This window comes from Hakea prostrata, chromosome 1 (genome assembly GCF_041222555.1).
Source record: "Hakea prostrata isolate BN-2017 chromosome 1, UWA_Hpros_2, whole genome shotgun sequence".
Lineage (NCBI taxonomy): Eukaryota > Viridiplantae > Streptophyta > Magnoliopsida > Proteales > Proteaceae > Hakea > Hakea prostrata.
In genome coordinates this window covers 60,815,010-60,827,930 of record NC_142600.1, presented here as the reverse complement: position 1 = coordinate 60,827,930, position 12,921 = coordinate 60,815,010, and the positions used below count along the sequence as shown (strand labels likewise).

The window sequence follows — 12,921 nt, the reverse complement described above, 5'->3', positions numbered from 1 at the left end:
TTTCTTAGGATAAAGGTATGATACTAAGTAGTTGATCACCTATCAATATAGATCCATCCCAGTCAGTATCACGGAAAACAGAATTGGAAGTAGTGATTAAACTAGAACAAAACGCGAGCTTAGAAAGGGGATATTGAATACAACTAAACACCATTATGAAGAGGAATAGGGACATCAAGATAAAGCATCAGAGGAAGAAGAGAGATTACCTATGGTTGGATCAACAAGTGAAGAAGGGGAGGCAGAGGTAGATGAATCATGAAATGGGTGGGGGCGCAAACTTTCTGAAGGTGGTATTGTTACAAGATAGGAGGTTGTGGCGATATGGGGACGGTGGTGGTGGTGCTGCTGAAACCTGTCAACAATACAAAGGAATATCTTCATCCATTTCAGGCATGGCAAAACATGAACCAATAGAGGATGGGCTAAAAGTAGGGAGCTTCAGCTGTGGCATAATATTTCCCCAACTCAAACAAATACATTGATAACCTTTTAGGATACTTGAATAACCAATAGAAATGCATTTTAAGAGTTTTAAGATCCAGCTTGGAAATACTCAAACATCACCAAAAGTGCATGTAAGTAAATGTTTGGAAGGAAATAACAAAGAATGAGTGAGCCAAGGTTGATCAGCCCTATAATTGGGCCCAAGACCTAGGCCCAAAAGTCCAATCCAGAACTGGCCAAATATCCCAAGGGTATTTTGGTCATTTTCCATCCCTTTTAGGGCTCAAGATGGATCTGGTTGGAATCCCCTTGATCCAAGAGTTACTGATCTATCCTTTTTTTTTTTTTTTTTTTTTTTTTTAATTTTTTATTTGGGTTAGTATTTTTTGAGTTATGAAAGAGTCCCAGTCCATTGTAATTTCTTAATTTCGGTTGTGTTGGAATTGGTTAGGTTGTGGATAAGACAAGACTCTTTAACAAAGAGGGTTCTTATCTTTTGGGAGTTTGCTTTTGTTTAGAATTTGTGAGTTACTTAGGTAAGGAGTCTTTTCCTGAAGAGGACTTTTTACTAGATAAGGTAGTCTTTTATTTAGGTGGTAGTTAAGTTGGTCTCTTTAAGTCTTAGTTGAGTTTGAATCAAGTTCTTTTTTCTTTGTAAAGGCAATAAATAGCTAAGGAGTCTTTCTTCAGTTTTGATGATTGATGAAGTTGTTGAGTTTGGGATCAGGGTTTTCTAGTTGACAGGGCCTGGTTGAGTAGAATTTGTTCTAGTTCAGCTTCTTCTTCATTATTCCAGGTAGTCTACAAACAGTCATCAAACTGCCATCAATCATTCCAGCAGCACAAGTATAGAATCACCCCCAACCCTCCCCTACCTCCTCTTTCATTGGCATCTCTCCCTTCCTCTTCTGTTCCAGCAAAACCCCTGCCCTCCCCCACCTCTTCCCTTGCAGCCATAGGCTTCCTGCACCCCTTTCTTCCCTGTGATAGCAGCAACCCCACCGCCTGCCAATCCCACTTCCCCATTCCCTTCAGCTCCCTTTGTCCTTTCCCTAGGATCGCACTTACCCCTTGACAGTAGTCCTACTGGTAATTACCCAACTAAACCCTGTTTCCCTAGCTTTAGAAAATTCTGCAATTCATCTTCTTCCTTACAAAATTCTGCAGATTCTAAACTTCTTAATCTGAACCTGTTCACTTCTGTCCACACCCTATAGTTCAGACCATAAGAATCAGTTCTGAGGTTAAAAACAGCAGGTACACCTATTCCTACCCTAGCCGATAACCAACCCCCCCTCCCCCCGGCCCCTTCCCCGAGCCCTAGTTTTCTGATTCTGTAAGTTTTCAAATCTGGAATTCTTAACACACTAAAATTCAGATCTGAGTTGGTCATTACAGCAGGGTTTTCAGAGCTATAAAACCCCCTACATAACCCAGAATACTCTCTCTTTGCTGGAATTTCTGGGCAACCCTTAGATTTAGGGAAATTGCCGAAATACCTTTAGCCCTAAATCAGGGTTTATATCAATGAGTAGTACCACCACATAAAACAAAAGGCATGTGGTTAATGAGAATACAACAGTGCAAACGACAGCAGCCCAAAAAGGTTTATTTACTTTCATCTCCAAAAAAGACAATGTGACATCCTTTAAGTGTCTATTCTTCCTTTCAACCGCTCCATTTTATTGTGGGGTGTTGGCACAAGAAGATTGGTGAATAATGAAATGCGAAACCATAAAAGCAGTAAAGTGAGCATGAAAGATATTCAATAGCATTATCACTATGAAGAATGCGAGGAGTATCAAACTGAGTTTGAACCCCATTTACAAATGCATAGAGAACAGATAACAACTATAAACAAATTTGCATTGGATAAATACAGGTAAATTTAGAGCAGTCATTAACAAAGGTAACAAAAAAATGAAATTCTAATCTTGAAACAACTGGACAAGGACTCCGTACATATGAGTTGACTAATAAAAAGGTTAGTTAGATCGCTTGTGTTTTTGGGATGAATATTGAAGTTCTTTTTAAAAAAAAATTATTGTTTTTTTTTTTCGGGGGATGAGTTGAAAACAAGAAACTGAAGCTATCCATCCAATGAAGGATGAATCAACCGACAACAAACTTGCTGAGGGGACGCTACATTCCAACACATTGCAATGTAGTGCTTTTGAGTGGATACAACCCTCCCAATTCACAACCTCTATCAATCATGCTTTTCATGTTAAGATCCTGTCAGTCACAAGAATCAAAGAAAAAGGTGATGGAACAATTACAAGAGGTGGTAAAAACGATAAATGATTAAAAGGGAACTCAGGTAGATGAAGAACAAAAGAAGACTGGGATAAATGGGTGATGTAGCATTAGGACTAAGGGGTGAAACATGACTTTGTTACCAAACAAATTTGATTGAACGATTGGGCGTGAGTCCGTAGAAGCGGGGTTCCTAGTGCTTGTTCAAAGGTGAAGTCACCTTTGGACATGATTGCACTAAACTATGATGGAGCCTTGGCAATTCGGCATCCACCTTTGCGGCGCGCAGGCTCCGTGAGAGTTGCGGCGGTGTGATGGGGGTTGATTTCGTTGCCGGCGAAAAAAATTTCCAAACCAAATGCTTCGTTCTAAGTCTGATTTTGGGCAGTGGGTGTGTTATTCAGCCTGGGAGGATGATGTTGAATTAATACAGTTATGCGGCACCCATCAGACGACTAAACTTCAACAATTCCATCACCTTGAGGACAAGGTGATTTTCGATGGGCCGGTAGTGTTAGGACCCTAGGATGAGGCCATGTGGAGGGGAGAGAGAGAATTAGGGTTAGTTTAGGGTCTATAAATAGAGGGACAAGTGAGTGGAGAGGGTATCGAATATTATGGGAGTGATTTTGGGCAGCCGTAGGCTGAGGGGCACCTCTGGGTGTGGGGGCACCATTAAAACCAGTACTATCTTGTTAATTTCTTGCATTTTTGTATTGATTTTGGGAGGTATTAGAAGGATTTTATCAACTGAAATCACTCCCATAATATTCGATACCCTCTCCACTCACTTGTCCCTCTATTTATAGACCCTCAACTAACCCTAATTCTCTCTCTCTCTCCTCCACATGGCCTCATCCTAGGGTCCTAACAGACGTCCTGTAGCTATTGAAGTTGTCATCCTCATTCTTTATGCAGCTTATTGGTTAAAGTTTTATTTGATTTCAATCCCCATCTCTTTCTATATATAGGGCGTAACAAAGCCGTTCATTTGTGTTGGTCATTAGATTGGAACCTTCCACCTATGACTATTGATTTCTTCCCTACTTAGAAACTGTTGATATACAATGTCTGTTGATTGGTGAGTATTAGTTTGCTTCTCATTGTCATTGAGTCATTTTTTTTAGATACCTAAAGCCTTGATGAGATGGATAATTAATTAGTGGTTTCAGAGTTCAAGAATTCAAGATATTTTTGAGGTGGTAAACAGGTACATCTTATAGTCATAGTTGTCACAACATCTATACAACCCAATGAATTCAAGGAGGCCTAAATTTTGTGACCTGTTTGCTGATAGTGTCAAGGTTGAGCTGCACTGACCATGGGACTTCATCAAACCGACCTCAGACTTTATTTTAAAACAGTGGCATAGTTGTGCTGACTAACCTATATAGACGTTTTGGACAACTTCACATTTTCTTTTGGGCAGTCCTTTTAGTTATTGACATCAAGAAAACATAGATTACTCCAAGGAGGATCCAGTTCTGCCCTGATAATGTTGAAAAAGCTGTTTAATAGCAATTATGTGTTTAGCACTTATATGGGTACTCAATGATGGGAAGCCTACTTCTTGGAGGCATAAATCAAAGGCCGTGTTTATCTCTGTAACGTCAAAACATCCAATTATACAATATAAGCGAGTAAGTTGGATTACATCAAACATCCATTTGTTATACAATATAAGCTAGTAATTTGGATGACTATTTTGTGAGGACACTTCTGTCAATTTACCATATCATTTAGCGTCTGGTTTGGATGGCTATTTTCTGATGACACCTCTTTGGATGCTTCCTGTTAAATTGGGCATGGAAGCCAACCTTGTTAGCAGGAGTCCTCAGTCTTGTAGTTAATGAAATACTCCTCTCTATAAAATGTCAAGACAGAGTGTTTGGATCCGGGATTGAGGACAAATTTCTGGGATCAGGTACTTAGGGTTTTGTTGGGGTAAGCAACTTATAGTATTTGAAATTAGGCTGTCTTTGGGTTGGGTTTGGTTGACTTTCATTAAAAGTCATGTTTTGGATGATTTTATTTTCTCATGGTTGCTCCTGAAAAGTAGGGTGCAAGTTTTGCAGATGCTTCATCTTCCTTTAACCGACATCACAAGAAGAATTTATAGAGTTGGTTTTGAGTAAGCTACCCTTAATATAATTGTTTCCTTGCCCAGACGCCCATGCTAAGATCATATATTCTGTACCTCTTTAAAAATGACTCGGATTTTCTCGGTGAATACTTATCTTTTGTCCCCAAGCTTTATTGACTGAGCGATACAAACGTTTGTTTTCATGCCAGAAATATATGCCAGAATTGGCCGGTCTTTTCTCTCATGTAGTTGTTGATGTTAGCAGTGTCAAGGCTCTATGCATCCGCTGGTTCCCTAAAGGTAACTGTTAATCTTTTTGTTTCTTCATTCTTGATGAATCTGGTATTCTTATGCTCATATTGTACGTTCTACATTAATAGCCGATTCGTTTGAACTAGAGGGAGTAAAAATAATTTAATGAGGTCCAAATATACAACTACTTATCCTTTTCATTCAGCGGAGCTGCTCCCAAATCTGAGTTCTTCTATACGATGCTTTTTAACTGCCCAACAATCTGCACCATGGATTCTAGCTGGTCTTAAGGTCGTCCCATAAAACCCACTCGGACACTACATTTTGAGAAGCCAAAACACTCACAGGCGAAGGAATTTCTCTCTTTCTGATAAAGTGTCAGGAGATCCATGTATGATCTCATTTGTGGAAGGCAATGAACTATTCCTAGAGATCCTGTTATTGCTTCCCTCCCATTTGTGCTCAAAAATTAAAACATAATAATGCTAAAAATTTGCTTCTTTTTTGTGACGCTGAATACAGATGTTATCTAAGAAAGCTGACGCAGACAATAGGATAAGGAACTAGTACATACCTCTTTACAGAGAGGCGATTGGATGAATTCCCTGCCTCTGGTTCACCATCTTAAGTATTTTTAGGAATCCTTAGAAGCTTGTGCATAGACCTTGTATGAGTTGTATCTAGCATGGCCTCAAACAGAACTGATTGGAAGTTAAGAATCCAAGTAGCTGACCCCATTTAGTTGGGACAAGGGTTATTGTTGTTGTTCGAAGGTTGTGCTTGGTACATTCGTCAAGTGCTTGCTTGCTGAACACTTGGTCCCAGGGTCAAATCCTGGAAGGTGCCCTAGTAAAAACCTTTATTATTAGTCCCAATTGTCCTCTTTTGAACCTTCTGGGTACTGTCTGTTCTTCATGTCTGAACTCAAAATTTCTCTGTTCTTATGGAAATTACTTTCCCCACAGATAGCAAAAAAGCTCCTTCGAAGGAAAACAAACACAGAGCCATGGATGACATCAAAGAGAGCATCAAGGAACTAAAATACTATAGGGAGAGCATTTTCAAAGAATCCAAGTCAAAGAAGTGACAAGAACAAGGCATCATGAAGCAGGAATGAGAACAAGATGTCGTTCGACATTGATGATGGTGGAGAGTTAAATTTTCCAAATACCAACAAAGTTGGGCCCACTTTATCTGGTACATGCGGTTACTATCAGTTTCTTATTTCCTCGTCTTTCTGAGGTAGGTGAATGCCTTTCTGGTTGGGAAAAAAAGATAATCGAGCTGATTGATCCTGTAACTAAATATGTTGGGTTACATATATTTTGTTATGTATATTAAAAACATTGAAAAAATAGATTATCAAATCTCATATTTATGGGGCTTTATAAGTAGTTCTCTTGTAGCTTCTCCTGGTATGGCCTTAGTAGCCTGTATCAAAACAACAAAAGTCCGGTTATGTTCCTGATTGAAACTAATTACAGAACCTAAAGTCTCAATAATTGTAGCATCAATATCAAACGGGAGAACAATTAATTATCAAAAAGAAACAGATAAAAAAGAATCATCCTCATGACCATGAAGGATCACTCAGTGATTTATCAAGTAATGATGCTTTGTTAGTATATTCATCGAATTTGGTGATTCTCATTTGACATTGGTTCCTGTAATTCCTATACTGCTGCTGGCTGTTTCTTTGTTGCATTGTGAGATAAATAAATTCATATTCCATTGCAAATTGATTGTTATATATTACTGGAGAAGCTCAACGTGGTAGTCAATTAGATGCAGTAGAGATTGAATCTGTCTTGGCTAAAGCTGGTAACTATCATTGTAGATGTGCAAATTCTGGATCTACTTGTAAAAATCCTGGAAAAAACACGTGGATTTGGGGGAATTTTGATTGAAAAATATATGTTAGATTAGTACTCAATTCACCAAATGAGGAACCTCACTAGCCTTGGAAGAAAATGTTTTTTGGTATGATTGTGTCAGATATGCTAGATCCATCAAGATAAGGAATCCAGGGGCTAGTCTTTGTCTCTCATCTCCTATCTTTCAAAGCTATTGTTCTATTCGGATGACAATATTTTCATCCACCCATGGAGAATGGTTCATCCACCATTCGATGGTTCACAACCTACTATTCTAGGTTTTTATAATCACCTGAGCTACCATTTTCACATTCACGTGCATTGGTGAACGAGATCCCATTAACCTGGGTGGGAGGAAAGAGTTGGTCCGTTGGGTCCTCTACCCACTAGGGTAAAAGGTTTATGTTCTTTTTGAATTTTTTCATCATATGTTTAGGATTGAACATCTTAGAGGTGGGTTTTCTTTCTAAATGTGTAATAAAAGGATGCAAGGAAAACACAATCCTCTATTCCTATAGATAAAGAAATCCAAATTTGAAAGAAATCGAATCCTTATTACAAGTCCAAGAGCCATTGTGAATTGTCAAACACGATTCAACCAGTTCTCAAATTCCAAGACTTTTCACCTTTCAGCACTAAGACCCAAAGGGCAGAAGGATTAGGCTCTCCCGAATATATTAAAGGCAACAGTTTCACTGATGGATTGCGATTTTTTGAAAGGAAGAGTTGGTATTGATTTTATGAAAGAAGAAGAAAAAAAAATTAAAAAAAATTAAGAAAGAAAGAAAAGAAGAAAAAAAGAAAAACTAAAACTGATTCGGTCAAAACAGAATGCCTGGCTCAAAAGAAAAAAGGAGCTTTTGAGTAGGGTTGCAATTGGGCCGGGGTTTTGCAATCCCAAGCTCAGTCTTATATGTTCTAATCTGAGCCCTTTCCTGTCCTGACTCTAGTTCAGGGCCAAGGATTATTGTCCCTGGCCCTAAGCCTTACAAGGCCAAGCCCATTTCCGCCCTAATTGGCCCTGACCCTGACCCTGACCCTGATTGGCCTTTATTGGCTCTGACCCTAACCTGATTAGCCGTGATTGGTCCTGTCCCTAGCCCTGATTGGCCCTGATTGACCCTGTCCCTGGCTCTAATTGGCCCTGACCTTGTCCCTGGCGCTGATTGACCTTATCTTGGCCCTAGCCTTAATTGGTCATATTCTTGGACCTAAAATAACAAATGTAAATTCATAAAAAATTAATAATAATAATAAAATAAAAGTATCATAAGTAAACTAAAAATAAAATTTATAGAAATATAAGATGATTCAAGCTCATACAAAATGATAGAATAGTCAATAAGTTGATAGTGTTGCTTCAAACATAAATAAATTCATGCTCCATAATTCTATATTGATCTCTGAAAGTCTCTCATTTCTTTGATGATAGAAATTGAAAACCTCTCCCATTACTTTGGTGATGGAAATTGAAAACCCCTCCCATTGATATCCTTATTCAACAAAAAAAAAATCATATTCAAAACTTTGTTAACAAGTAGGTCAACGATAATTTAGTATTGATATTTTTTTCGTAGTTAAAGAAAATTATATTGTTAAAGAAATGGAAAAATGATCACAGTATTTGAGCTGGAACTTCTAGGCGCGTTACAATGTCGCTTTCCTTAAGACGTAATTCGCCCTCACACCAAGGTGCTATGAGGTATTGCGAACCGTCTCCTAGGATACAAAGAAGCCCAACTTCGAGTTGAATCTCTTGAGTTTTGCTGAGCACTCGCAAAACTCAAGAACAGAGAAGACTTCGGGATTTTCTCTCTTGTATTGCTGTTGTGAAGCTAGACGTATATATAGGCATTGAGGTGCCTCTACTGAACAGTTCATGACTCTGTTCGTATGGGTGCACCTCTCTGTAGGGATACGAATGCTGATGTTCAGATATGAGCAGTCGGATCGTTCGGCCGCACGATCTAACGGTCCATATTGAACCATCAAAACAATATTTATGGATCTACTTCCATCGCCCTAGATCATAACACGCGGTTTAGATCTGATCTCGCTCGAAGCGTGCTAAGTGCGTGCGCCACAAACTCCCACAGCCCACGCCGGGCGTGCGCACTATACCGTCCTCACTCATACACTGCACACACACTGGCGTGTCTCATTATTATAAGTTAGAGTTAATTGGTGGTACCTTAATTAACCTAGATTCCGACACCTCGGTTTCCAATGTGGGACTATATAATAATACACTTTCCTAAAATAAATAAAGGAAAGTTTTTCGCACTTACAAATCCAATAAAATGAAACATATTTTATTATATTAAAAATAATACAACATTTTAGTTACAAACATAGCTATCTGTCCTTAATAAGTTTTTTTTCTTCTTCTTTTTCTCTTAAATATCACATTGGAGGCAAAAGAAAGATGTCAATATTCATGATGAGAAGTTGGGGTGTAGATTTGTTAGATATTAATTCTCTATATACTAGTTTTTATTATTTATAATATATTATCTCGCCTTAGTCCAAAAAAAAAACCAATGATTTTTTGGAACTAAAAAGACTTAATTCGAAAAATAAAAATTATCTTAAAAATAAAATAAAAAGTGAATTCATAGTCTAATATTATCAAAATGACGGAAGGTCAAAGTCAAGACTTATAATTATATCAATGTTAATGTGAAGATTAGGGTAAAAATCTAATACATGATCAGGGTCAAATTAACATTAAGACTAGAGCCAAAATTAAGGTCAGCATCGGGCCAAAATCAAGCGGATACTTACTACATTGGTAATGAAGATATAATTTATTTTTATTAATTTTTTTACAAAACATGATTATATTTTTAAAATTTGACAGGTGTCAAATATTCACCCATGTGGATTATAATTAATTCCGCTCCATATGGGTGGAAGGTCCAGACTCAAATCAGGGCCAAAATCATGGGCCTAGATCAAGGCCAAGATTAGGACCAATATTAAGGCCAAGATCAGGGCTAGGATCAGGGCCAAGATCAGGGACGGGCCGGGATGGGTTGGGTGGGCCAGCGAGTAATCCCAGGCCCACCCTTGGCCCTAATTCAGGGCCAGAATATTTTGGCCCTAACCCACCATTAGGGCCAAAATCTTTAGCCCAAGCCCTATTCGGGCTCAGGGCATGTCAGGGCCGCCAGGGCCAAACTTGCACCCCTACTTCTAAGCATTGAGTTTTTCTCTCAATCCAACTAATGATATTGCTCGAAACCACACTTTCCGCTCTAAGGATATTGGAAAGTAGCTTCATGACTTAATGTCTGAAATGATTTTTATTCGATTAGATGACTCATCATTTTCGATGTGCCCCCCAAAAAGGTTCTTAAAAAAAAAAAAAAAGAAAAGAAAAGAAAAGAAAAGAAAAGAAAAATCAAGATCACGATTAATATCATGTTTCAGTATACTGAGATTGAACATTTCATTTTATTTTTTTCCCACTAGCACTAAAAACAAGGAACAGGAGGATCTTACAAACATGAATATAATGAAATGGAAAAATTGACTTGTTGTGAGTAGAACCAAGCATTGGAAGATACTAAACTAGTTAACTTTCTAGCTGGGAAGATTCCGTCTCCAACTTGTAGGGTTAGCTAGGAAGAACCATGCTCGGAACTTCCAGTTTTCAGTTGACAAAGTCTCCTCTCAACTTTCTGCTTGGAAGGCCAATTGTCTCTTGTATGCTGGAAGACTTGTCCTCATTAAATCTCTATCAGCTTAGGTTCCCTCCTTCCAAGTGAGATGGTTTAATGTTATGTTGCAGGTTGTTGTTACAAAGAAAAGGAGGTGAAGAAAATAGAATTGAAAGAGGTTTTGGCATTCGATAACCTGTATGCTTATAGCACTACTCTTTATAAGAGAATTCTCATTATGCTACTGTGATTCATAAATCACAACAAGCCTAATTGCCTAACAACCAATTGTCTAGAAGCTTCCCAACGACACACATGTATTCTATCTCTTCCCACTCAAGTTGCATAGTCACGTAGGTGAGCTGGTTCTTTGTTTGTTTCTGATGGAATGTCGTGCCACTAAGCCACCTAGCTCTCCATGATTAATTGCTGGCATCATAGCATTACCTGGTGCTGGGGTACTAACCTCGTCCTCGAGGTTAAGAGAAGGAAAGTGGCGGTGCATGTGAGAGATGTCTTCCCAAGTGGCGTCATCAGGAGGAAGATGACTCCATTGAATGAGCACTTGACAAACTGGAAGATGACACCGGAGAATTGTATGCTGGCTGAACACTGCGACTAGTTGAATGGGCGCAGACAAAGCAACTGGAAAAGGGGTTGTAACATCCGTAGAACCCAAGCAAGGGTGCAAGACCAAGATATGAAAAACAGGGTGGATTTGCGAGTCTGAAGGCAACTGTAACTCATAAGCAACCTTGCCAATGCAACGAAGAATCTGAAAGGGGCCATAGAACTGTTTTGCAAGCTTCTGGTTCAAGCGTACAACAACAGGTGCTCGCCGGTAAGGTTGGAGATGCACATAGACCCAATTGCAGACAGAAAATTCCCTATCGCGACGGTGATGATTTGCCTGAGTTTTCATTCTGTTCTGGGCCTATTGTAAATTTAGGCGGAGTTCACGTAGTATGTGGTCTTAGAGCTACAACTCATTGTCCACCGCACCATTGGACAAGGCTCCTGGAGAATATGGAAGCAAGGATGGTGGTGGACGGCCATAAACGGCTAGGAAAGGCGTCATGTGAGTGGTAGTATGAAACGAAGTGTTATAGGAGTATTTGGCCCACGGTAAGTAGTGTACCCAGCGGCGAGGCGCATTGCTGACAAAGCAGCGTAGATATTGCTCTAAAAAACGATTCACAATTTCAGTTTGACTGTCACTATGAGGATGATAGGCTGAGCTCATAGCCAAGGTAGTGCCTTGTAATCGAAACAACTCTTGCCAAAACTTGCTTAGGAAGAGTGAATCGCGATGACTAATGATCGTTTTGGGCATACCATGAAGCTCGACCACATTTGAAATGAAAATTGCAGCAACTTGACTACTTGTATAGTGCGGTGGCAAAGAAGAGAAATGAGCATATTTTGTTAATCTATCAACCACCACAAGAATCGTAGTCTTACCGTCGGACAACGGAAGCCCTATAATGAAGTCCATTGAAAGGTCTTCCAAATCAAGGATGGTACTAGTAGAGGTTGTAACAGGCTCTTTGGGGAAAGTTGCTATGTTCTTACTTGTTGGCATACCGAACAATGTGTGACTAACTCTTTAACTTGCCGATAAAGACCCTTCCAATAGAGATCTGTGGTTACGCGTTTGTAAGTTCGTAGATTTCCAGTATGTCCTCTTGTGGGAGATGCATGATATTCTAAGAGGAGTTGATGGCATGGAGCAACGACAAAGGGAATTACCAAACGGTTGTGAAAATACAATAAACCATTCCGTGAGGTAAATCCTAGTTAAGATGTGGGATCTCACTCAAGGGCACTGTGAATATGCTTTGAATATGCCGAATTAGCAATTTCTTGACGGAGTTAGGTATAAAAATCAAGCAAGGCAGCAGTGATGGTGAGAAACATAATGGCCGGTATACGGGACAAGGCATTAGCGGCATTGTTGTCGCGCCCCAGTCGGTATATGATTTCAAAGTATACCCCACTAATTTTGAAAGCCATTGTTGTTGCTCTGGCATTTGTATAACCTGGGATGTTAACTCCTTCAAGCTGCGTTGATCCGTCTGAATAAAGAACTTGGGTCCCAGGAGGTATTGACTCCATTTACCCTCAACAAGAATGATAGCTTGCATCTCGCAAACATATGTCAAAGCGGCTTGTAGGGTAGGAGACAACCGTTTACTGTAGAATGCGAAGGGTTGTCCATCTTGAGAAAGGACGGCACCAACTCCGACACCGGATGCGTCTGTCTCTACGGTGAAAGGCTTGCTGAAGTTGGGGAGGGTCAAAACAGGAGCATTCGAGAGAAATTCCTTCAGTTTATTAAAAGCTTTTT

At 39.4% G+C, this 12,921-nt stretch overlaps 2 protein-coding genes across 3 annotated transcripts in view; one reads left to right on the top strand and one right to left on the bottom strand.

Moving 5' to 3' along the window:
- LOC149029269 (Polynucleotidyl transferase, ribonuclease H-like superfamily protein) overlaps positions 1-6,930 on the top strand; it is a 29,331-nt gene extending 22,401 nt beyond the window's left edge. The window contains exons 7-8 of one of the 2 annotated variants that reach the window (XM_089141392.1): positions 4,996-5,086; positions 6,004-6,930. In XM_089141392.1, coding sequence (XP_088997518.1) covers positions 4,996-5,086; positions 6,004-6,125 — 213 coding nt within the window. In that variant the 3' untranslated portion in view covers positions 6,126-6,930. The remainder of the gene's footprint in view (positions 1-4,995; positions 5,087-6,003) is intronic. The other variant, XM_089141385.1, reaches the window with a different exon arrangement.
- A 3,993-nt stretch (positions 6,931-10,923) lies between these two features.
- Positions 10,924-11,496, bottom strand: LOC149029268 (uncharacterized). Its single transcript, XM_089142711.1, has one exon. It carries the CDS (start codon positions 11,494-11,496, stop codon positions 10,924-10,926), a length of 573 nt encoding a protein of 190 aa, XP_088998837.1.
- Positions 11,497-12,921: the final 1,425 nt, after the last annotated feature.